The sequence below is a fragment of the Dermochelys coriacea genome, chromosome 12, assembly GCF_009764565.3.
Source record: "Dermochelys coriacea isolate rDerCor1 chromosome 12, rDerCor1.pri.v4, whole genome shotgun sequence".
Classification (NCBI taxonomy): Eukaryota; Metazoa; Chordata; order Testudines; family Dermochelyidae; genus Dermochelys; species Dermochelys coriacea.
In genome coordinates this window covers 40,116,912-40,141,078 of record NC_050079.1, presented here as the reverse complement: position 1 = coordinate 40,141,078, position 24,167 = coordinate 40,116,912, and the positions used below count along the sequence as shown (strand labels likewise).

Sequence of the window (24,167 nt, the reverse complement as noted above, 5' to 3'; positions counted from 1 at the left end):
CCTCATTACCTGAGGCTATCAATCACTCCTGAGATCTAGAGAGCCTTGTAAACTGCCCAGCTTTGCTCTCCCAGCATATGGCATCTTCCGACGCCCTCCGGTTTAGAGCAGTGTAATCAATCTCTCCCTCGCCGTTATACAATATGTCACTGTCACCACATCAATTTTGGGTGGACAGGATATTGACAATCCTTCCTTTTATTTTACTTCGCTCACCTGAATGACCTGTTCAAACCCTCCGGACGCAAATTGGTTCTACAAACAATGGGGTTTTTGGTACACATTGCACTGTACTTTGGGGCTGTTGGACTTTTCCTTTCCTGTGATCAGTAGACATTAGGGACCTGACTTTCACTGGTGCTGGGCACAGTTAGTGTCCACTGACTCCGGCTGGATTTGTGGATGCTCAGCATTCTGAATATGAGACAGGTGGTTTTCAAAATGTATTAGACATGATTTAAAGAGGAACCAGAAGTGATACTGGTTTCAAAGCCCACCTATAGACATATTCTCTACCTGTCTATCTGAGGGTTTTCCCTGGGGCCTTTCACTGCTGTTTCCTCCGAGTGTTGCTTTTCCTTTTCAGTTGTTTTTGCCTTCTGATCTGGCTGTTACCCCCACTCCTAAATCATCACAAGAAGGTCTTCATTAAGCTCCTCATTATGGTCCTCAGTAAGCTCCACCACCCTGAAACACCCAATGTATAATCCAAAAAACAACTTCGTGTCTGAATCCAGTCTTAACAGTGACATGGTTCCAACTGTGCAATCAAATTATAGGTGGACAGACGCTGGTTTAGCAGCACTGACCTGGGGCTTCTTGATACAGCTTGCATCACAAGTGCACTGCCTCCTTGTCCTAGCAGGGGCTCAAAAATTCCCAGTCAACAAGGTACTTCAGCATGAACTTAACGGGACTGTTCACATGCTTGAAGTTAGGTATGTGCTTAAGCACCCTGCTGACCTGTGCTGTATTGATCAGCCTTTAAGCTTATCAATTCACCAGGTAAAACACGCATCTCAGCCCAAGAACTTTCAGAAAATGTGCTGAGTGCAGCTAGACTCCATGTAAGAAGGACTAATTCTCTGCTACCCACCTTTGCACGGGAGGTCTGTCTGTTCGCCAATGGAATGTTAGAAGATTTTGCCAAAAGGAAAGTGACAATAGGGAGAAGGAAAGTTACAAAACAGAACTACCAACTGGATGCAAAATAACCCTAATGTGATGGGAAATGTGCAAGATTTGCCCTAATAGTTCCTAAGACAGACAGGAGATATGATGATGGAGAAAGATTGGCTGAGTGACACACAACAAGCAGCTCCTTTCAACCCACAAAGCCTGCATTTTTGCATGGCAACTTCCCAAACTGCACCCAGTTTGGCTGTCTATGCAAGGCAGCCTGGAGGGAGAGACGTGGCCACACACATCGCAGAGAAGCACTATCCCCTTTTCCCTTCCAGAGGCCTCACTTTCAGTGGAAGGAGGAGCACAGTGCTGAATACAAATCCAGAAGAAGCCAAAAAGACACTGAAACAATTGATATTCTAATAACTGGCAACACAGAAGACGAGGTGAGGTGGGAGAAGAACCAGGGTCCACCATGCTTAGACTGCACTTAACAACCTTTATCATGAGTTACACATTCCAAAAGCAGGAGAAGAGACAGAAAATGAAAGGGAATTTGGAAAAAGCAGTGAACATCCTCAGGCTGGGACTGACAGGCAGAGGAACAAGCAGCAATTTGGAGAGGTTTCCCATAGATCAGGAAGACTACAACAGTCTCTCTCACACACACTGGATGCACACACACCATCTTGCAACATGACAATGAGCCTGCTTGGCTTGTTTAAAACCAATAAAATCAAATAGGGGTCATGTTTCCTGCAAGTGATTGTGAAAGTTTCTGATCTCAGATCCATGGTGCTGGGCCAGAATCCCTCCTGCTTGCCTGTGAATTTCTGGATCCGGTATTCGACAGACAGTGTTTTCCTTTTACTTGAAACAGCTATTGTTTTTCTTAAAGGAAATATTTATGTAATGTCCTAGTGGAAAATTATATTAAGATGCCTTCAATCTGAAAAGGAGTAAGAACACCATAATGGATTTTCCAGTCCAAAGACAATCAGGTAATAGACAACCTGGGCTACTGTAGCTATTTACAATTCAGTGAGCCCTCTTTTCTAAACCAGTCACAAATTATTGGATCATTTAAGTTGTTACTGAATTTTTAAAAAATGCTTTTCGTAAGTAACAATCACCCTAATGCAGGTTAAATCATCCCTTTCCTTCCCTTTTGATCTTGGAGACGGTTTTATGTTTTCGTATTGATTGCTAAAGTGCTGGTTATGCCCAAATTTTCATAGGTTCTGTAACAGCTACGGATCTGATTCAAATTGAGTGCCTCACTGCCAAACTAGATCTATGGGGAGGGACACCAGCGTCAACTGCAATAGATGCAGGGTTCCTAGACATGCAGAAATTCCAGCAAGGTGAAGGAGCACTGAACAGAACACAGGGCCACACATGCATAGTGGTGACACAGTTTCTTTCTGAGCGGAAGTAACATCAATATTACAGAGGAGTGCAGAGAACAGCGAGGGGAGCTTTGCTGTCTCCTCACGGCTGAACCTCTGATGGGTAGCTCAACTCAGGCCATTTACAGGAATATGTAGAAAGAGAAACATTCCTTTCTTCCAAAAGGATATCGGGCCCTTGGTGGCTTCGTTTCATGTTTGTTATAACCCCAAACTGTTTGCGCTCTGCACGACTCTGGTTGTAATCATTTATTCATCAGTGCAGGCTAACGGCCCCCTCTGCATTTCAGTCTGAAGCTTTTAAACCCTCGCCATGCTGCAGGCATACTGAAAGGAACAAGTGCTTTCCCTGGGACCCAGCAATATAACTAAATATGACAGGCTCTGGTTCCATTTTTTTTATTCCCCTCCCCCCCCACACACACACATCAAAAGGCATTACTCTGTAACAGATGCTGAGGACAGACAGCAGATCTGTGGGGAAGCGAAGAACAAATATAACTGTGTAAAGCCAATGTTTGCAAGAACTGATCAAGCATAATCCATCCAGCAGTGACCTGCCCCTTACCAGGCCCAGACTTCCCTTTCAGCCTGAAATAAAATTACCTTTCTGAAGCCACCGGCGAATGGATGAAAAGACAATCACCTTTCTCCAACCGAAACAGAATGGGAACACTCATTCTCAGCAAGCGAATAGGGCCTTTCTAATGGTTGTGTTCCTTGGAGCTCGTAAATTTGTATGCTAGGATTTGCTTTTATTTTAAAAATATAAGGACTAATCTGATGTTCGTGAAGTGAGGGGCCTATGGAAGTGGCTAGAACGCGGTAGTACGCAGAGGTTACTTCTTGTTCTGCATTGGCAGGATAGTGTGCATCTCAGTGCTGCCTCTCCTGCTGCTCAGCCTCCCAGGTAGAGACTACCAGCCACGCCCAGGTGTGTCGGGGCTTTGTGACACAGACATTTCCTTTAGCTGCGACTAACTGAGATCAGACCCTTAGGCTCCAGAGGCAAAAGGCTGGTGCATTGCGGCTACTTGCCACCTAGACATAAGGGCCTAAATTCTCAAGAGACTAATGATTTGGGGTGCCCAACATAAGACACCTTCAAGGGGTCTGATTTTCAGATGACGGGAGCTCAGCACTTTCTGATAATCAGCCTCCTTTAAGGTGTCTCAAGTTGGACACTCAAAAACTCAGCCACCCCAAATGACTAGTCACTTCTGAAAATGTAGGCCAAGAAATCTACGTATCAGCGTATTTGTTAACAAAGGACCTCAGAGTACAGGCATCGCTGCATTAAAGCAAGGGGCTTTGCTGACGGCAAGAGGGAGCCTTGCATTTAATCATGCAGCCAACCCGGATACACCCTCCAGGGGACAAGGGCATGCACTGTTCATATATTTATACACTTCTAAGGAACTGCTCAATATTAGATTGAACTTCTCATGGAAAAACAGACAAAAAACCTGCAAAGCAAAGACAACAGACTCTCTCTTGCACAAGGCTAGAAGGCAATGACACCTGCACCCTGGCCCGCAGCTGCAGCAAAGGGGTCCAGTGATAGAGACATGGAACTTGCCTCTCAGACCCAACAGTGGCCTCTGTAGTTCAAGGCTGAGGCATATGAGAGAGGGTAGTGTGAGAAGCTTGGGCTGTCATTGTCTACATAGGATCTTTCCTTTGGATAAAGTGAGGACTTCATTCTCCAGGGTTATCAATGTGGAAGTTGCCTTGTGCTATATTCACTTACAAAACAAAACAGATGAAAGGTCAGAGTAAAACTTGCTCTCAGTACTTTCTGGAGAGGGGATCCTACAAGTCTTTCACTCTCTCCCTCCCTTGTACTCTCCCAATTTCAGGCCAAACTTCCATGTGGCTGAGGAAGTTTCCATGGCTCGCTGTAGATCACGTGACTCTGTTCCCAAGAAAAACAGAAAGATCACTCCAGTGCAATGAGACACACACCCCATGGTGGAAAGTGTTACTTCTATTACATATCTAGCCCCACTGGCCCAAGGGGCAGTAGAGTGTGTGTCTTGAGCCCAGTTCCCTGCATGAAGGCATGTTACATTCCCAAAGGAGCACGCACCTAGGTACTTAAAATGCCACTTGAAAGGAGCAGAAAGCAATGGTGGGAATTAAGGGTCCATTTATAAACCCTTTATTAACAAATGATTAATAGATGCAGCTATATTCTTTAATAACTTACAATAAAAGGATGCTACAATAAAGCTTAACCAAGACATTCTTAACAGATGGTGCTATAAAGTGAATTATAACATGTATAGTAGCTAGAGCAAAGTAACATACGTCTTTGTTTAATAAAGAGAATCTGATTTTATGAAGCAACTTTCACGCTTGAGGCATCTCAGTACACTTTAATGAGTCCTTTTGTGAGCTTCACAATAGCTCACATGCAGCCTGGGACATCAGATGCTGGTAGAGAGGGAATGCTGGCCAAGACACTGGGGTCGTTCCAGAACCTTGATCTTTAACCTCCTCCTGGGCAGTTGCCAGAACCAGGCAGAAGGGTCTGAAAAACAACTCCTAACACTGCACTGCACAGGATGCAAATCAAGCCTTTATCTGAGACGTGAACCATCTTTTAGCTAAGAGGAAATAATGCTATTAGCACCAACTAAGCCAGACTGGCACCTGTATCTCAGATTATAAGGCACGCCGCAAATTATGCAATTTAATGAACACTGAAATAATAAAGTATTTATTTTGTATAATGAAGTGTTAGTCATTAGAAACCAAAGGCACATTGGGCATGCTGCTGTGGTTTCTCTTGAACCCATGCCAGTATCACTCAAGGCTAAATATGTCTGCTGCAGGTTTAGAGTACGCTCCTAGCCTTGTTTTGATCAGTATGTCAAGTGTTTTAGCTGCCATTTGGGTTTCTTTACATCACACTGCAATTGACTGTTTTCTCAAGGTGCAGTGAAGGAAAAAAAAAAAAATAAGCAGCAGAACTCAGATTCCTTCTGCGAAATCCTCCACTGAAACTATGCTTTTCTGAGAGCTGATTTTGGTAGCAAAGGGCATTTTGTAAACAGCTGGTGAAAATCGACTGGAACTGAAAGGCAGCTTGCATTAAACTCCACAAGAAAGCCTACTTTACCCTCGTGTGCTTTCTCTGTAGTGTAGATCAAACTACTTTCAGCTCCCAGGGAAGGCCCTCATAAAAATAAAGGTAATGAAAACAATAAAAAAGGCAAATGATGTCCTTCAGAGACCCGAGAGCACCTGAGAGCTCTTGGAATGGAGCTGGCTCACTGCTCCTGCATCAGACACTTTCCATGCAGACTGCCCCGCCTGAGCTCAGCCCTCTGCGTCAAAGTGAAGGATCCCCTCCAGCACAGTCCTCGCTTGCCCTTAGTTGTCAATTCCACTGAGCAATCTGATTGGGGAATGCAGGACTGAGCATCCCCCCTCCTCCCAGCAGAGCCCATTCTTCAACATCAGCTCATTGATTTGCAGATGTCGGCAGAGCAGCTCAGAGAAACACAAGAGTACAAGGGACAATCAATCATGAGATGCCACAGGATGGGGAGAAATGCACAGGGGGCTTTGGATTGGCTTTGCTTCAGAACTAGCAGTGTGCTCTTCACCCTGACCCCGCCTGCAATTAGCTGCCTCAGTGTATCACCAAGGCCAGCGAAGCACCAAGGCCTTGCCTTCTGCAATAGGTCAGGACAGTGTTTGGAAGCTGTCAAGCACTGCAAATGCTAAATATTCTTAGTCTGTGTGTTCTGTTGAGGTGAGGGTTTCAAAGAGTGTTCTTCCTAAAGACTTTAAGGACTGGAGTGGGGAATCTAAGAATGCAGTGATTTTAAATATCAAGGGAAGAACAGTACTCACACTGGACCCCAAGAACATAAGAACGGCCACACTGGGTCAGACCAACGGTCCATCTAGCCCAGTATCCTGTCTTCCGACAGTGGTCAATGCCAGGTGCCCCAGAGGTAATGAACAGAACAGCTAATCATCAAGCGATGCATCCCGTTGTCCAGTTCCAGCTTCTGGCAAACAGAGGCTAGGGACACCATCCCTGCCCAACCTGGCTAATAGCCATTGATGGACCTATCCTTCTTGAACTTATCTAGTTCTTTTTTTTTTTTTAAACTCTGTTATAGTCTTGGCCTTCACAGCATCCTCTGGCAATGAGTTCCACAGGTTGACTGTGCATTGTGTGAAGAAATACTTCCTTTTGTTTGCTTTAAACCTGCTGCCTTACCCCAAAGAGGACCTGTATCCATCTGAAATGCTTTATGCACATATACTATTTAAATTGAAATATTAATGCTGGGCAGCGCCAGTGGCCAGCTACTGCTGGGTATTATCCTGACTGCTTGCTCCCTGCAGGAGCTGTGGAGGCAGCATGCTTAGCCCTCAGGGAAGGAATTTTCTTATGTCATTCACCAGATGAGGACAGGCTTTGATGGAGGTTTCCTTCCATTCCTCCACATCTGGAAGGATGGTGACTGCTGTGGGGGATTCAAGGTGGAAAGTGTAAAATGAAGTCAGCATGGGCTGTAGAGAATTCCCTGGGTGAGTGAAAGGAGTCAGGCACGTCTGTGTTTGACAAGTGAACAGGGCAATGATTTCTTGCATTTGCTCATATCTCTCTATAGATCCCACGTAGTCTTATTAGACCTGAAGCATACAGAGAGGGCACAGTATAATTTTAAAAGCCTCCGACCCTGGCTGCTCATTAGTAATGTGTGTATCCTGGTCTTACCCTGGGGTGGCTGCAGGACTGCAAAACTGATTATTGATTTATGCTTCTATGAGAAGTAATCTCAGAAAATGCACACTTCCTTTCCCACTTAAAGCCAGCATCTGCACCTGAAAGCCCAATTATTCACTGAACAATGAGCCTTCTGACCACAAAGGAACCAGTGCTAGTTAAAGACTGAGGGCCAAATTCCAATCTCAGCTACAGTGGTATTAACAGGTTGCAGAGTAGCAGCTGTGTTAGTCTGTATTCGCAAAAAGAAAAGGAGTACTTGTGGCACCTTAGAGACTAACAAATTTATTAGAGCATAAGCTTTCGTGAGCTACAGCTCACTTCATCGGAAAATACATCCGATGAAGTGAGCTGTAGCTCACAAAAGCTTATGCTCAAATAAATTTGTTAGTCTCTAAGGTGCCACAAGTGGTATTAACGTTGAGTAACTCCACTGAACAAAGCAGAATTAGGCCTTGAGGCACCAGCGCCTTGAAATGTATAACTTTAATCTGCTGCTCTGCATAGCTCTGCAAGGAGATGGGGACTGCATGACAAAATATCCCCTTCTCCCCCGTCCCCGCCCCGTAATAAGAGGGAAAGTGTTCGGCACTGTTGTTTATTGTACTTTATTCCCTTCTATATTTTATTTACTTGTTGAATTCCCACATCGCTTCCCAGAAGAGCTTGAACGGATGAGTTTTAAGGTGTATTGCAATGACAGCCTAAACTATCCTGAACTCCTCCCCTCACAGGCTCTTTGGCATTACGTGGGGCGGGGGGGCCCGAGGGTTAGGCATAGCCAGGCATTTCTCAGATTATGTTTATTTTATCTTGCATGGTGCATTTCCAACAAGTAGCTGGGCCCAAATCTCTGAGCAGCAAGGGCTCAGAGTAGCAGGAAGTGAGCAACAAGCAAAGGAACCTGGGATTGAGATTAGAAGCTTTCCAGAATTTTCCATTTTATAGTGCCACCTTAATGTCCATCCTGTTTCAGCTTAGTTTAGGGAAACGTTTCCCCTAGCTCTGAGAATTTCAGCCTTTCTAGGAGCCCCGACATCTGTAGCACATCTGGAATATGAATGCCACAGCATGACAAAGGATGGCCATTTCAGAGTCCAGTGCTCAGGCTTCCTTCATCTTCTCTTCACCTATTTCTGTCAGACTCACTTAAGGCAGCAGTCTGATAAGAACGTGTGATCTCTCACCAGTCTACTGGACGGGGCTGTCTCCAGGGAAGAGGAACATAACATACCTCTCTCCTCAAATCACACTTGGTCTCAATGTTTGGTACATTGTTCACGAAGTGATATTTACACACTTTGGGTAGAAGACAAACCCATCTCTCTACCTTAGGGACTTCTACAGGACCCATCATCACAGTAGTTGTTAAATTAATTAAAGGATGGGCACGAGTGATCTCCCAAATTCTTCTTCAGGACCAACCTTAGGAGCTCTACAAACAAGCAACACCATCAGAACGGTGGCAAAGGCAATCCCAGGTGGAACCAGATTAAATGTGTTCTTCTCCTTTAACAGACACACGCTGGGCTACAACCACATTTTTCCCCTTTAAAACCACTGGCATTGCCAAAGTACCACAGCAAAGCAAAGCGCCAGACCCAGGGCTTCCTGCATCTGCAGGAAAACAGCATCTCTGCTCCTAATCTGAGGAGGACAGTCTGCTTACCACCACCTTTCTTAAGAGACCCTGAAAAGCTTCAATTTTGCTAACTCTCTCCCATTGTGGCCTAGAGTAGGGACCTGCTATCCAGTCTAATCTTGATGAATTTACTAATGTTTCTAAAGAGCTTGGAGGATGAAAAGCAGAGCTTACATATAAGTATCATTGTATTAGTCTCACCTGGGGCACCAGAAACTAACACCAGCAACATACCATGTGATATAGCACAAGACATTGAGTGTGAGTGTATAACACAGAAAAGGGCTACTGCGAGCTACTGAATACGGAAATACAAAACAAACATTAAGCGTTTGAGGCAATGCATTACTAAGGTACAGTATGTGACAAAACGAGAGAGTAAATTATGTTGTTTTCATCTTTCCTGATCTTAAATTAACTCTATTATTCTGTATGTAGTGCCCTGGTTTGTCAGCATGTACTTCCTAGCGTCACCAAGGAGCATAGCGTAATATTACGGATTACTAGCAGTTTAATAATCAAACAAGTTAAAACCACTCAGAGAAGCTGCTTTGCCCCAGATTGAATATTCAGTTCAAAGTCTTTTTAACAAGGCAATTCATGACCTGGACGCAGCCAAAAGCTAAATAGACTGGAACTGTTTAAGACCCTGTCTCCAAAATTACTCTAATTAGAATGCATGGGGTTTTGCTGATGAATTTCAAAGCCAACACACACATTCCCTCCAGGCTTACCTTCTGAGGGCTGAACTCAGGTAGCATGATGCACGTAGCTCCCACCCAAAGAGGGCACAGCAGCTTATTGATCACTCCGTGGACATGGTGTAAAGGCAGCACATGCAAGATAACATCTTCCTTTGTCCACTCCCATTTGTCAACCAGCCCTGTTACCTGGGGGGAAAAAATATACAATCCAGCATTAGGACAAGATGAGCCACCAGCAGAGACATAGAACAGAGCTTTAACCACAGAGAAACCATGGTTAATTCAGGAGCCCTAGCTCTACTGTTTAAGCTGGTAGCCGCATGTCCCTGCCTGGGCTAGTTTCTGGGCCCTGAATGTGAACATAAATTCAGGGGATTAATGAGAAAAAATAGGTGTCAGAATGAAAGTGTCACCAGTAAAAAACAGACAAGAACCTGCACGGTGGAAGACCTACACCCCCTTTGATCAATGCTAGGAAAGTGGGGTCTCTTCTTTGAGACCAACAGGAGAAAAGCATCTATCATAAAAATAGAATTGAATGAGAACATTCTGTGCATCTATAGAATACATATGTATATAAATACAGGCACCTATAATTCTATCTATGTTGCCAAAAAATTAGAAATTAATAGCTGCTGTTTAGGTAGGACCTACACTATTGTTAACCTCCTGTTGCACAACCAGAGTCAGCAGAAACAATAGTTATCTAAGAAACCTTGCTGACACCACTGATAATGCTGCTGACAAAAAGAAGCTGACCAATGCTGGCTTATTAGAATCAATGAGAAATAGAAATTGGGGGCAGGAAGTCAATGGTCCATAAATAGAAAGGAAAATAAACCAAATACTGGGAAAATATTAATTTTAAGCTTCCAAAAGAAATTATTATTCTAAAGCACTCGAGTTTGAGCCCTTTTAGGCAGGACAATGCCTTTCAGAGCCTAACCTTTGCAGTCAAAGAGGTGATTTCTGGCTTGTCTAAAAAGAAAAGGTATTTGAACAGTGCTTAACTAAATTTGTTAGTCTCCAAGGTGCCACAAGTATTCCTTTTCTTTTTGGAATCTGGTAGTGTCATTCATAATTCTATTCCCCCTTCCTGTAGTGGGGAGGGCAAATTTTATCCAGCCACTACAACCCTGGTGTTCTGCACCAAACTGCCAGACACAGCCACTGTTCAGTCTGCTTTCCAAATGATCTGAACGCTTGTGAGGAAAGAGTCTTTCCTCAATACAGTCAAGCCCTTGTTCTCTGTCTAGGTTCTTATACTGCCCCCCTCACTACAGTATCAGAGCATCTAGAACCATTTTAGTCCGATACCACATCTTTGAGGTGCAGTGTATTTATTCCCCTTAATGGTGTGATTTTATCAGCTGCAGGCAGCGACAGTGAACTGGCAAGGCAATCAGAACACTCCTTTAGACTTCTAACTCTTTTTAGCTCAGATAGCTAATGGATTTTTTGCCTTGGGGATATATAGCTAAATAATGCACAGACTTTACATAATAGTGACGTGCTGGATCAAATTATATTTCAGTGAGGGGCATGGATACATTTTTTAAGTCATCTTGCAGAAAAGCAACCAGTAAAAAAGGCAATTTATAGAGTCACTACCACCCCTGCAGGAAAGCACCCACCCACGAGAGCCTAAGCCACAGTGCATACATACCCATAAAGATTTTCAAATATGACTAATCGTTTTGGGTGCCAACCTGAGACACTTTAGAGGGGCCTGGATTTTCAGAGTGCAGTTGCTCAAGCTGCACACCCAGCAGGAAGCACCCCAAATCACTAGTCACTTTTGGAAAAAAAAAACAAACACAAAAAAAACCTGACCTCCAATAACATGCCATTAGTATATTATGAGGGAAGTATCACTCACCACAGCTTGCACATTCTGATGGGTACTAAGGACGCCTTTTGGTCTTCCTGTAGTCCCACTGGTGTAGATTATCATGGCTCCTCTATCTTTCCACTCAGGACAGTCAATTGCCATGGGGAACGCTTCCACAGCCTTATCACTTGCACAACCACTGCTACCAGAGTTAACAAGTGGCAGAACAGGTAATCCCAGTTTCTCAGCACTAGGGGTTATGTCCCTCACGTATTCTTCTGTGGCAATGACTAGACTACTCTGGGAGTCTTGGATGAAATACTCCAGTTCCTGCACTGGGTGTTTCCTGTACAGGGGAACAGCTATGCCTCCACTCATCCAGGAAGCCCACTGGGCAATCACAAATGAGGCATCATTAGGGCATAAAAATGAGATTCGCTCCTCCTTCAGGTCTCCACTGGAACATCTGAGCATTTCACAGAGTTGCTGAGACAAGTGGACACTCCGAGTGTAAAGGTCCCTGTACGTGTGCTCTCCATTTTGATCAATAATGGCAATTTTATCACCAAAAGCCAAAGCTCTGGTGAAGACGGGGGTAACCCTAGCACTGAATGATGTTCTTGTGGTGTGCAAACCTTTTCTGAAATGTCCAACATTCCTCCATCCACAGGCAGGCCACCTCCAGCGGTGTACTCCATGAACAAGACACCGCATGGGCAAATTCACATGGCAAAATATCCAGGAGCCCAACATTCTGCCAGCATTACTTGATCAGACTCGATGCTGCAGAGAGAAATTATATGAACCAATGAGCAGGGAGTGGGAATATCCAGGAATTTACACAAAATAGTCACACAAAGGAAAAGGGGGTAGCTTTCATTCCAAGCCTGTTTAGGTGCTAGGCCCCACCTACACACGCAGGAAGACAGCCCGAAGCACTCACAGTGGAGTCTCTAAATCACAATCTAACTTAATACAAAAATGTACATTAAAAAAGCATTTATTTTTAACAAGCGAGTTGAGCACAGTAACTAATGCTTACTGATGCCGTCCTGTAGCAACTCAACACTTCCAATGACTGAAGAAAATAAGCAAAGGAAGCCTGTCCGCCTTTCTGATCTGATTGATCATCACAGGTACTGTATCAGGCACAGGTACTGTATCTGTCCTACATGACACAACGTTAACAGAATGGGCACAACAGCCAGAAACAGCATAGTGTGCAGCCACCATATGGTACAGGCCAAGCAGCTGGTTTTCCAAGTGAAAACAAGCAAGCAAATACCCACCATTATTGACTTGTGGGATTTGTTACAGCATTTCTGAATAAAGCTTGGACAGCAGGAAACTAACAGCATTGACTAGAGCCAGGCAACGTGGCAGCATGAGCTCGGCTAGCTGCCCCCCCAGCTCTACCGGTGCAGCGCTACCCTGTCCCGGGTGCGCACCCTACCACTGAACCCTACCTACTACCTCTCCTACACAGTGTGTGTGAACCATGGTAAATTGTATCAAGGCTCAGCAATGTAGAAAAACATCCATGAGGGAACTGGGATGAAGCAACGGTCCCCACCGTTACGGGGGAAGATTATGGGCTGGCATAAGAGTTACACACTCTGCTCAGGTTGCATAATGATATTAAAGTCCACTCTCTCGTGGGAGAAGTTCAGAAAAAGACTCTTGTTTTTACAGCAATGGAGACAAATGTTAGGAATATCTAAATGCTATTCATCAGCCACTTCTTTTTTAAAGCAATATATTTGTGCTACCGTAGTGGCTGCAGCTTGTTGTTCCTCCAGTGGCAGGGCAGAGTGACCCTACACTGGTAGCATCAGGAAGAAACTGCTACAGAAGGGTGCAGGAGAGACTAAGCTAGAGCTGCGGGTAAGAGGGTCTCCAGAGCCCTGTCCAGGGCAGTGCCAACACTGGAACAGTGGTTGTGAGCTGGACCAGCAGGCCCAGTAGGAAGAAAGGGAAGACTCTGATTGGTTGACGCTATCCTGAGCCACACAGATTGTCACAGACACCCAGCCAAGGAGAGGAAGAAAAATAAGGAAAGGGCTATGACAAAGGGCAGGAGAGAAAAGACTTTATGTTGCTTCTTATGTAACAGTGACTATTAAAGTTTAACTCAACAAGTGAAGTATCCTTAAAGTGAAACTAAAACAAGCCAACTTCTGTCCAAATGCATCTAAACTTTCATTTCACAAAAAAAAAAAAAAGATATATAGGAGTGCTGCATTCAATGATGGGGTCAATGGCCATTTGACTTCATAGGACTGCTAAAACAGATGTTATTGCAACAGCTTACAACACACAGCCCCCTATAACGTGAAGTAAAAGAAACAACAAACAACCAGAGAATTTGTTTGGCAACTTCGGATCAATGTAAAATCCAAATGATTTGCAGCTCAACTGTGCATGGCACCAGCTCAGATGCCCGTTGCTAACACCTACCGTCAACGATGGATTTTTATTTAGTTTTTGCATAGACGCAACCGTGAGCTTTCCTGACTCTTTCTTCCACACTAATGAAATTTCCCAAATCAGAAACTTGTTTGCGGAACAACCTCAATTTCTACTTCCGCAATGAAGCCTGAGACTTAGCGCAGAGACATCTGGAAGTGGGCTGTAAACTAAGACGTGTGGTCACTGCATGCACATGACACACACCAATGAAATGGAAAAAACAAAACAGGCGACACCAGCACATCATCTTTCCATTTCTCACTTTCCTCTTTACAGACAAATTTTAAAAAAAGAAAAAAAGGCAACATAAACTGTTAACAAAACCAGAATCACCTCTTCTAACTAGTAGCCCCAAGGCCAGATTGCTGATGAGAGCACACACAGAATGTTAACAGGGGTGTTAATTGGGACTGACTGCATTTCCATGGTGTCAGTGAAGAGCAGAGAGTTCCAAGCCAGTATCGTTAATGACACTTGGCTTAGTTGGTTTCCCCTGTAAAGCTCAAAGAGCCAGGTGTAGCCACCACTTCAAAACTGCAGCTTCAGAGACTTACATTATCCTCTTTTTACCACAGTGCCAGCACAGATTTAATGGAACAATAAGCAGCAGCAGCTTTCATTGGTCCTGGGCATTTATGGACTTCACAGAACTTGTGTCAGCTGTGTATAGTATTACAGAAGTGCTGGACAGTGCTAGTTTGGCAAGGGCTGGGGCAGATTCCTTTCTTTTACCAGTTTTTCAGGGAGCTACATCAGAAACCGGAATCAAATTTGACTAAGAATGCACAGCTGTGTAAGACCTGCTGCCATGGGATGGGGACTGCAGGAGCAAGACAGCAAGTCAATGCACTATCTTCTGTCTTTGGAGAAAGCTTCAAACCCTACCCTACTATGGCTAAAGTAACAAGTGAAAGTACATGTGGTGGTTTCACCCCAGCTCTTGACAATAGAATCATAGAATCATAGAATATCAGGGTTGGAAGGGACCCCAGAAGGTCATCTAGTCCAACCCCCTGCTCAAAGCAGGACCAAGTCCCAGTTAAATCATCCTAGCCAGGGCTTTGTCAAGCCTGACCTTAAAAACCTCCAAGGAAGGAGATTCTACCACCTCCCTAGGCAACGCATTCCAGTGTTTCACCACCCTCTTAGTGAAAAAGTTTTTCCTAATATCCAATCTAAACCTCCCCCATTGCAACTTGAGACCATTACTCCTCGTTCTGTCATCTGCTACCATTGAGAACAGTCTAGAGCCATCCTCTTTGAAACCCCCTTTCAGGTAGTTGAAAGCAGCTATCAAATCCCCCCTCATTCTTCTCTTCTGCAGACTAAACAATCCCAGCTCCCTCAGCCTCTCCTCGTAAGTCATGTGCTCTAGACCCCTAATAATTTTTGTTGCCCTTCGCTGTACTCTTTCCAATTTATCCACATCCTTCTTGTAGTGTGGGGCCCAAAACTGGACACAGTACTCCAGATGAGGCCTCACCAGTGTCGAATAGAGGGGAACGATCACGTCCCTCGATCTGCTCGCTATGCCCCTACTTATACATCCCAAAATGCCATTGGCCTTCTTGGCAACAAGGGCACACTGCTGACTCATATCCAGCTTCTCGTCCACTGTCACCCCTAGGTCCTTTTCCGCAGAACTGCTGCCGAGCCATTCGGTCCCTAGTCTGTAGCGGTGCATTGGATTCTTCCATCCTAAGTGCAGGACCCTGCACTTATCCTTATTGAACCTCATTAGATTTCTTTTGGCCCAATCTTCCAATTTGTCTAGGTCCTTCTGTATCCTATCCCTCCCCTCCAGCGTATCTACCACTCCTCCCAGTTTAGTATCATCCGCAAATTTGCTGAGAGTGCAATCCACACCATCCTCCAGATCATTTATGAAGATATTGAACAAAACGGGCCCCAGGACCGACCCCTGGGGCACTCCACTTGACACCGGCTGCCAACTAGACATGGAGCCATTGATCACTACCCGTTGAGCCCGACAATCTAGCCAGCTTTCTACCCACCTTATAGTGCATTCATCCAGCCCATGCTTCCTTAACTTGCTGACAAGAATGCTGTGGGAGACCGTGTCAAAAGCTTTGCTAAAGTCAAGAAACAATACATCCACTGCTTTCCCTTCATCCACAGAACCAGTAATCTCATCATAAAAGGCGATTAGATTAGTCAGGCATGACCTTCCCTTGGTGAATCCATGCTGACTGTTCCTGATCACTTTCCTCTCCTCTAAGTGCTTCAGGATTGATTCTTTGAGGACCTGCTCCATGATTTTTCCAGGGACTGAGGTGAGGCTGACCGGCCTGTAGTTCCCAGGATCCTCCTTCTTCCCTTTTTTAAAGATGGGCACTACATTAGCCTTTTTCCAGTCATCCGGGACTTCCCCCGTTCGCCACGAGTTTTCAAAGATAATGGCCAAGGGCTCTGCAATCACAGCCGCCAATTCCCTCAGCACTCTCGGATGCAATTCGTCCGGCCCCATGGACTTGTGCACGTCCAGCTTTTCTAAATAGTCCCTAACCACCTCTATCTCTACAGAGGGCTGGCCATCTCTTCCCCATTTTGTGATGCCCAGCACAGCAGTCTGGGAGCTGACCTTGTTAGTGAAAACAGAGGCAAAAAAAGCATTGAGTACATTAGCTTTTTCCACATCCTCTGTCACTAGCTTGCCTCCCTCATTCAGTAAGGGGCCCACACTTTCCTTGGCTTTCTTCTTGTTGCCAACATACCTGAAGAAACCCTTCTTGTTACTCTTGACATCTCTTGCTAGCTGCAGCTCCAGGTGCGATTTGGCCCTCCTGATATCTTCCTACATGCCCGAGCAATATTTTTATACTCTTCCCTGGTCATATGTCCAACCTTCCACTTCTTGTAAGCTTCTTTTTTATGTTTAAGATCCGCTAAGATTTCACCATTAAGCCAAGCTGGTCGCCTGCCATATTTACTATTCTTTCGACTCATCGGGATGGTTTGTCCCTGTAACCTCAACAGGGATTCCTTGAAATACAGCCAGCTCTCCTGGACTCCCTTCCCTTTCATGTTAGTCCCCCAGGGGATCCTGGCCATCTGTTCCCTGAGGGAGTCAAAGTCTGCTTTCCTGAAGTCCAGGGTCCGTATCCTGCTGCTTACCTTTCTTCCCTGCGTCAGGATCCTGAACTCAACCAACTCATGGTCACTGCCTCCCAGATTCCCATCCACTTTTGCTTCCCCCACTAATTCTACCCGGTTTGTGAGCAGCAGGTCAAGAAAAGCGCTCCCCCTAGTTGGCTCCCCCTAGCACTTGCACCAGGAAATTGTCCCCTACGCTTTCCAAAAACTTCCTGGATTGTCTATGCACCGCTGTATTGCTCTCCCAGCAGATATCAGGAAAATTAAAGTCACCCATGAGAATCAGGGCATGCGATCTAGTAGCTTCCGTGAGTTGCCGGAAGAAAGCCTCATCCACCTCATCCCCCTGGTCCGGTGGTCTATAGCAGACTCCCACCATGACATCACTCTTGTTGCACACACTTCTAAACTTAATCCAGAGACACTCAGGTTTTTCCACAGTTTCGTACCGGAACAAAGCCTTGCAATGAGTGGCATAAAAGACAGTGGTAATTATGGGCAACTGTGGGATCCAAATTCTATACACAATAAAGCACCACCACAGTTGAAGGTAGGGAGGGGAATACAACCCCAAACCAGCTAGGACTGGCCAGAGAAGCAGGAACTATAGGATTAACAAACGGATATAAGGAGTTAACATTCTCCCTTCACCCTAGACAGTGTTTCCATCCCCCAGCTCCCCACTCCAATGCTTTACTCAGCCAGAAATTATAATTCTAAAAGGTAGGAAAACAGGAGCCAGCCTCACAGCTCTCAAATTAGGAGTAAAAAGCAAACAAAAGTGATCTCAGAATGCTCATGGAGCCACAATACAATGCAAAGTAACTGGGTAACTGTCACAGATTTATCAATGTCAGTTCATTTTCCAAGACACTAATAACCATGTATTGTTCACATATGACCACTAACAATACGTAGACTAGATGGTGGTATAAATCCTCTTAGGAAACCAGCTGGGATTTAAAGTGGAAACCTGTCACTTATTTCAGATGATGCTACCGTTCAGCCTTTCAGGAGGAAAAACAACATACTGGTTAAAATGAAATTAAGCTTAAGCATTAAAGTAACTGATGGATTATTTCCTTGCAAGCCACAGCTTCTCTACAGACGCCCTCACATTATTTACAGTCTTACCCGTATTCTTCCACCTGCACAACACACCCCATCATCACGCTTCTCTTTCCTATGCTGAAGCACAGCAGTTTCTGAAGGAGCAAAAAAGGGAACGGGCTCAGCAGCTCTATGCTGTAAACCCGCAATACCGTCAGTTTATGAGTCAAATTTATACAGAAAACACTGCCTGTTGCTTCAGGTGTTTGAAACTAGACCACTCAAAACACCAGAAGAAATCTTCCAGGACGCAGCCCTGCTCTGATCTCTGTGAATGAACGAAGTGACAAAGTAACATAGGTCTGCTGCATCTCTAGCACCTATGACTCTGCTGGAGACTGGACACAAAGGAACACTCAATGACCTCAGTCACTCCTAGGCCCTGAGTCATCTCTCAAACATCTAGTCAGAGTGGTCCAGCTACACCCTAGGAAGAAAGATCATGCCAGTGCACAAATTCCCTCACTGCTAAGAAATTTATCTCTTGCTTAAACTTTTCCTAAATCATAGAATATCAGGGTTGGAAGGGACCTCAGGAGATCATCTAGTCCACCCCCCTGCTCAAAGCAGGACCAATCCCAAATTTTTGCCCCACATCCCTAAATGGCCCCCTCAAGGATTGAACTCATGACCCTGGGTTTAGCAGGCCAATGCTCAAACCACCAAGCTATCTCTCCCCCCTAACTATCCCTCCCCCATTCCTTGCTATTCCACCTCTAACTCATCCCCTCTTTCAATCGGTCTCTACAAATCCCCATTATCTAATCTCACCTTGGTCACAGTATAAATACAAATGTAATTATAAAAACACACTAGATGACTTGAGCAACGCTCTTTTTGCTGAGCTAGTCAAAGGGTCTGATCCTGACCTCAGACACGTGGTTATCACTGCATCCCTTCCAAGATCAACTCTTGCCACCGTAACTAATGTTGCAAAAGGAGAAGTGTGCCCCATCGTCCCAGAGCATGATCAAACCAGAAGCACAAGCAGACCACCGGATAGCATTCTGCCGCTTGTCTGCCTCTGCATCAGCTGATGGCGTGCACGCGCTGCTCCGAAGTGTGCGGGGAAAAAAACGCTTCCATCAAACTAACAAAAACTCGCATCTGTTGTCTGCAGAAAGACCAGATGCTTTCCAACTTCCCAAACAGCTCTGCGTCAGCGCTTCCACCCAGAAATTTAGACAACTCAACAAATCCCAGGGGGCTACCGTGAAAGGTGGATCAGGAAAAGGAGGGAGTATTTCCCCCAGGTAGAGGGGAAGGAAGATGGGGGTATGCATCCTGCGATTGGAGGAAATGGTTTCCGGGTGGTGGGATTTATTTAAAGAGGAAAAACTTCCAAACAGTTTGTGTTTGCAGCGTTACTGTTTGTTGCCATACGTTACGGGCACGGAAGTCAGGCCCCGCGAGGCAGGTGTAGCCCCCTCCATGCAAGCACAGAGCACGGGCTCTGCCCCACTCCCCCAGGGCACAGACAGCACCAACCGGCCCCCCCGGCGCACATGGGCAGCGCCCCCCAGCAGGACGTGGACAACGGCGGGCGCAGGATACGGGGCGCCCCCCCCCCGCGGGCGCGCAGGCACCGGGGGGGGGAGGGGCAGCGCCGGGGCAGGTGCTCCCCGAGAGGGGGGAGGCCAAGGGCAGGGGGCGCTAGGGACGCGCCCCCTGGGGAGACAGGGGCGGGGCAGGAGCCCCCGGGGCGAGGGGACGGCGGCGCGGCCTGGCCTCACCTGCCGGGCCCGGGTCCGTCCGGGAAGTGGGTCCCCGCGGAAACCAGGTGCCGCCGCCGGCGGTTCCGGGCCCGGGCCGAACCCGCGCCGCTGAGCGGGGCCCACGGGGTGAGCCCCAAGCCCGTGGCATCGGGTGGGGTGGGGTGGGGGTGACGTCACCCCGTGACATCACAGCCCTTGGCGCGTCCCCTCGCAGCCCGGCCAAGGGGGACCGGGTGCCCCGATTTTATAGGGACGGCCCCGGTGTCTGGGGCTGTGGCTTACGGAGGCGCCTATTACCCGCCACGGCCCCCGGCCCTTATCCTTCCCCCTCGCTCTCCGGTCGCCCAGCCTCCCCCCAGGGAGCTTCCGCAGCCTGCCGCTGGCCTGAGCCCCTCCGGGCCCGTCCCTGTCGGGGGCAGGCGCTTCTCCCGCCAGTGCTGCCCCTCAAGCAGCCTCCCCCCACCTGGAGACCCGTGTGCCGCGCCCATTCCCGTGCATGGTAGGGGAGCACCTAGGAAAGCCAGTCAAAGCCCAGGGATCTCTTGGGTCGGGCACGGTGCCCCCCTGGAACAAAGAAGATGGTCCCTGTCCCGGAGAGCTCCCCACCTACATGGCAGACAGGATGCAGCAGCTGAACAAAATAGACAAAGGGGGGCAGAGGATGAGCCCCCATGGGAGTGACCCTCTTCCTAGACCCCAGAAGTTTATTGAAACTGGTTTCTAAGTGGAATTGTTCCCAAATCCCAAACTTGCATTCAGGTTTGTGGGGAGGCTCGCAGAGATGTAAAGGGAATATCTCAGAACATATCCAGCCCTGGAGCTGTGCTGGCCGCTATCTTGGCTGACATACCAGGAACTGAAGTGGGGCCATCCAGCACTAAAAACACAAGCTGTTAAATGGCTTGAACTAAAGCCGGCAGGGTGGGGCTGTAACAAACTCATATCCTCTGTGGACTGGGAACAGAGTGGAGTCTGTAAGACACGTTTACAAGTGGCAGGTTTCAGAGTAGCAGCCGTGTTAGTCTGTATTCGCAAAAAGAAAAGGAGTACTTGTTGCACCTTAGAGACTAACAAATTTATTAGAGCATAAGCTTTCGTGAGCTACAGCTTGCATCCGATGAAGTGAGCTGTAGCTCACGAAAGCTTATGCTCTAATAAATTTGTTAGTCTCTAAGGTGCCACAAGTCCTCCTTTTCTTTTTGCGTTTACAAGTGGGTTAAATAGAGAAGCAGTGGCAGGTGTCAAACAATGGAAGTGAAAACCATAGCGTAAAGACCCAGTGCAAAGCACGTGTGAAGGAGAAGCAGATAGCCAAGAACACGGGAAACTGACCTGCAGAGTGTAAATTTGACAACGTTGCATCTTGGAGAAGGTGCAACATGTTAACTATTCAACTCTGCTAACACTAATCCAAAAGCACTGTAGAAACCCCCCCCCCCACACACACTCAAATAACAATTGGAGCTGTTCCTCATTAGGGCACAACTTTTATACTAGTGTAAGCGGGGGAATAGTCCCGCTATTGTGGGGAATTTTCCTGGCTTCTGCACTACCCTGGTGAAGTGGGCTATTGAAAGGATCTGAGTCCTCGCTCCCACTTCCTTTACCCAGTGGCCTCCCTGCCCTTGAGGATTCCCCTTCCCCTCTCCTGTCTGGCAGAGTCCTCGTAACCCCAACAAGGCTGGGCCCAGGATTCCTGGGGGGCTCGACCCCCAACCCTGCTGTGGTCACCTAGGACAGGGGCTAGGGTGTCCCCTCTCCGGGGTACTCTCTCTGCACTGGGCGCTTCTCTGACCCACTGACCATTACATACAAGTTAAAGCAAATGCAAGTTATTTAATCAACAATTTTAAAAAGAATAAGGAAAAATGGGAAAGGTTAAAGGAAACACATCACCCCGCTCTGTGGCAGGGAACGTCACAGACAGTGTCTCTGGAATGTCAGGGCAGTTCACAGTCTGCTCCTTTCAGAGTAGCAGCCGTGTTAGTCTGTATTCGCAAAAAGAAAAGGAGTACTTGTGGCACCTTAGAGACTAACACATTTATTAGAGCATAAGCGTTCGTGAGCTACAGCATCCGATGAAGTGAGCTGTAGCTCACGAAAGCTTATGCTCTAATAAATTTGTTAGTCTCTAAGGTGCCACAAGTACTCCTTTTCAGTCTGCTCCTTGTAAGTCCCAGGCCTTCTTAGGCCCTGACTGTGCTGCAGGGATGCTGTGGGTTGGACACTTGCTCTGGTGGTGGCCACACGCTCTCAGGCTCTAAGTGGTAGGTCCCTTCTTCCCAGTGTCACCCCTGCCCTGTCGGGGTTATGATCCAAGCCTGGCCGGCAGAGCCTCTTGGCTCAGGGTCCCCCTTGGTCTCCCCAGCTGCTCACCGCACCCAGCTCTGGACTGCTTCAGCCCCAGCTGCACCACTCGCTCTCTGCACTGCTGCTGCTGCTCTGCCTCCAGCTCCCTGGACTGCTTCTTTGGCCCCTCTGGCTCTGGTTGCTGCAGCTCTACTCCCAGGACAGGTCTGCTCTGCAGGCTGCTTCTGTGACTCTGCTCCCAGCACTGACTTGCTTCCTGGGCTGCTTCTCTGGCCTCTCTGGCTCTGGTTGCTGCAGTTCTGCTCCCAGGGCAAGTCTGCTCTCTCTGGGTTGTACTGGCTTTGGGGCTGCAGCTCTGCTCCCAGGACAGGGTCTGCTCTCTCTGGGCTGCTTTTCTGGTCCCTCTGGATCTGGCACAGCTCTGCTCCCAAGCTCAGCCCGGGCCCCTGCTTTCTCCTTAGCTTGGCCGCACTGTGTCTGACCCAGGCAATTCCAGCTCACACCAAGGACGGGACCTCCCTGGCCTCCTGAGTCCCTGATTAGCCTGCCCGCCCTGTCATTCAGGCTGACCTGGAGCATGGGCCTCTCCCCATTGTTCCTGGGGACTATCAGTCTCAGGGTCCTGATTTCCCATAGACCCTTCCCCTTTTAGTATTGGGAGCTAGACAACCAAAACACCCCCACTGGATATTAGTAGGGGGGCAACAGTCCCCTTACACTAGCATACTTTGACACACCTAACTTTTATTTTAATCACTCAGACCCTCGAAACTCCACCTTTTACTTTCTCCAGGCAGGGAAACAATCTTAGCAAGCAATGGTGGCATGCCGTCTGCATATGCAAGGCACACATTGTCTGCCCAAGCCAGCTGTGCCCATGGGATGATTCTGTCCAGTCCCCGAATGTACACAGAGGACACAATTTTGTAGAACAACCTCTCCTGCACAGAATGTGTGATGTCATGCCACCTGGAGAACAACATTTTTCATGCAAGTGTGGAATTGCATGCCTGACTAAAAATTTCATGGAATGCCAGTGGCAAGCAGAGCAAACAACATTACAGGTGCCACCATATGCCATGCAGGGTTGGGAGAATGGAGAACTCTTCTAAACCGAATCTTCCTACTTCAGCAACGCTAACAGATGTTTATATTTTACTAAAATTATCTATAAAAATAAAATAAAATGCAAACTTTGCAGTCGCTTTTGGGAGCCCTCTGTCTGGTGCTTTGCAGATCAAGGACTCACAGTTGGTAGCCTGTTGCCACATTGACAACTTCACTCCTCCGGCACAATGGAACTACAGTTAAGGTAAAGTTTGTCTGTGCAGGAGACAGTGCTTTTTCAGGGGCAGGTGCAACACTGGGGAATGAACTCCCGCAGGAACTAAGCACCATCACAAACCTCATCACCTTCCACTCCTAGGACAAGGTGCATTTCTTTGGTCTTGGCTTCTCTAATATAAACATATAGCCATATATGTATCTGTGAGTATATAGAAATTAGAAATAATGCACAAATTTTATACTGTATATAATAAAACAATTCCAACCAATCCACTGCACATACTTCTCCTCCAGGGGAGAGGATGGGAGAAAAAACATGTCACAAATATTAGTCACACTGCTTAATACATAGCTGGAAGGTGCTAGATACTACAGTGATGAGTGCAATATAAAAAACCTACAAAAACCAGAATAGGATAGAATACACAGCTCACACACACTCCCTCAGACTGCAGCCAGATCTCATGTTTAACAATTGAGATTGCACATGACACCACAAACAATCTCATGGCTATATTATATACAGAGAGAGAGAGAGAGAGAGAGAGAGAAAGAGAGAGAGAGAGAGAGAAGCAACAGCACGAGTCTAAATCACATGCAAATATTTATTCTTTTAACAACCATCCCTCACTGGATCTGAGTAAGTGCTAGTCAGTTGTGAGTAAAGGCTGAAGAATGTGGCCTGTCTCCTTCTTACT

At 46.7% G+C, this 24,167-nt stretch overlaps 1 protein-coding gene across 8 annotated transcripts in view; it reads right to left on the bottom strand.

The window, feature by feature from the left end:
* ACSF3 (acyl-CoA synthetase family member 3) overlaps positions 1 to 20,841 on the bottom strand; it is a 104,025-nt gene extending 83,184 nt beyond the window's left edge. For 2 of the 8 annotated variants that reach the window (XM_038368440.2, XM_038368442.2), the window contains exons 1-3: positions 19,027 to 19,548; positions 11,513 to 12,247; positions 9,664 to 9,819 (exon numbers count right to left, since the gene is read on the bottom strand). In XM_038368440.2, coding sequence (XP_038224368.1) covers positions 9,664 to 9,819; positions 11,513 to 12,217 — 861 coding nt within the window. In that variant the 5' untranslated portion in view covers positions 12,218 to 12,247; positions 19,027 to 19,548. Of the gene's footprint in view, positions 1 to 9,663; positions 9,820 to 11,512; positions 12,248 to 13,921; positions 14,042 to 19,026; positions 19,555 to 19,890; positions 20,010 to 20,722 lie in introns of those variants that run through there. The other 6 variants (XR_006275040.1, XM_043494839.1, XM_038368441.2 and 3 more) reach the window with 6 other exon arrangements.
* Positions 20,842 to 24,167: the final 3,326 nt, after the last annotated feature.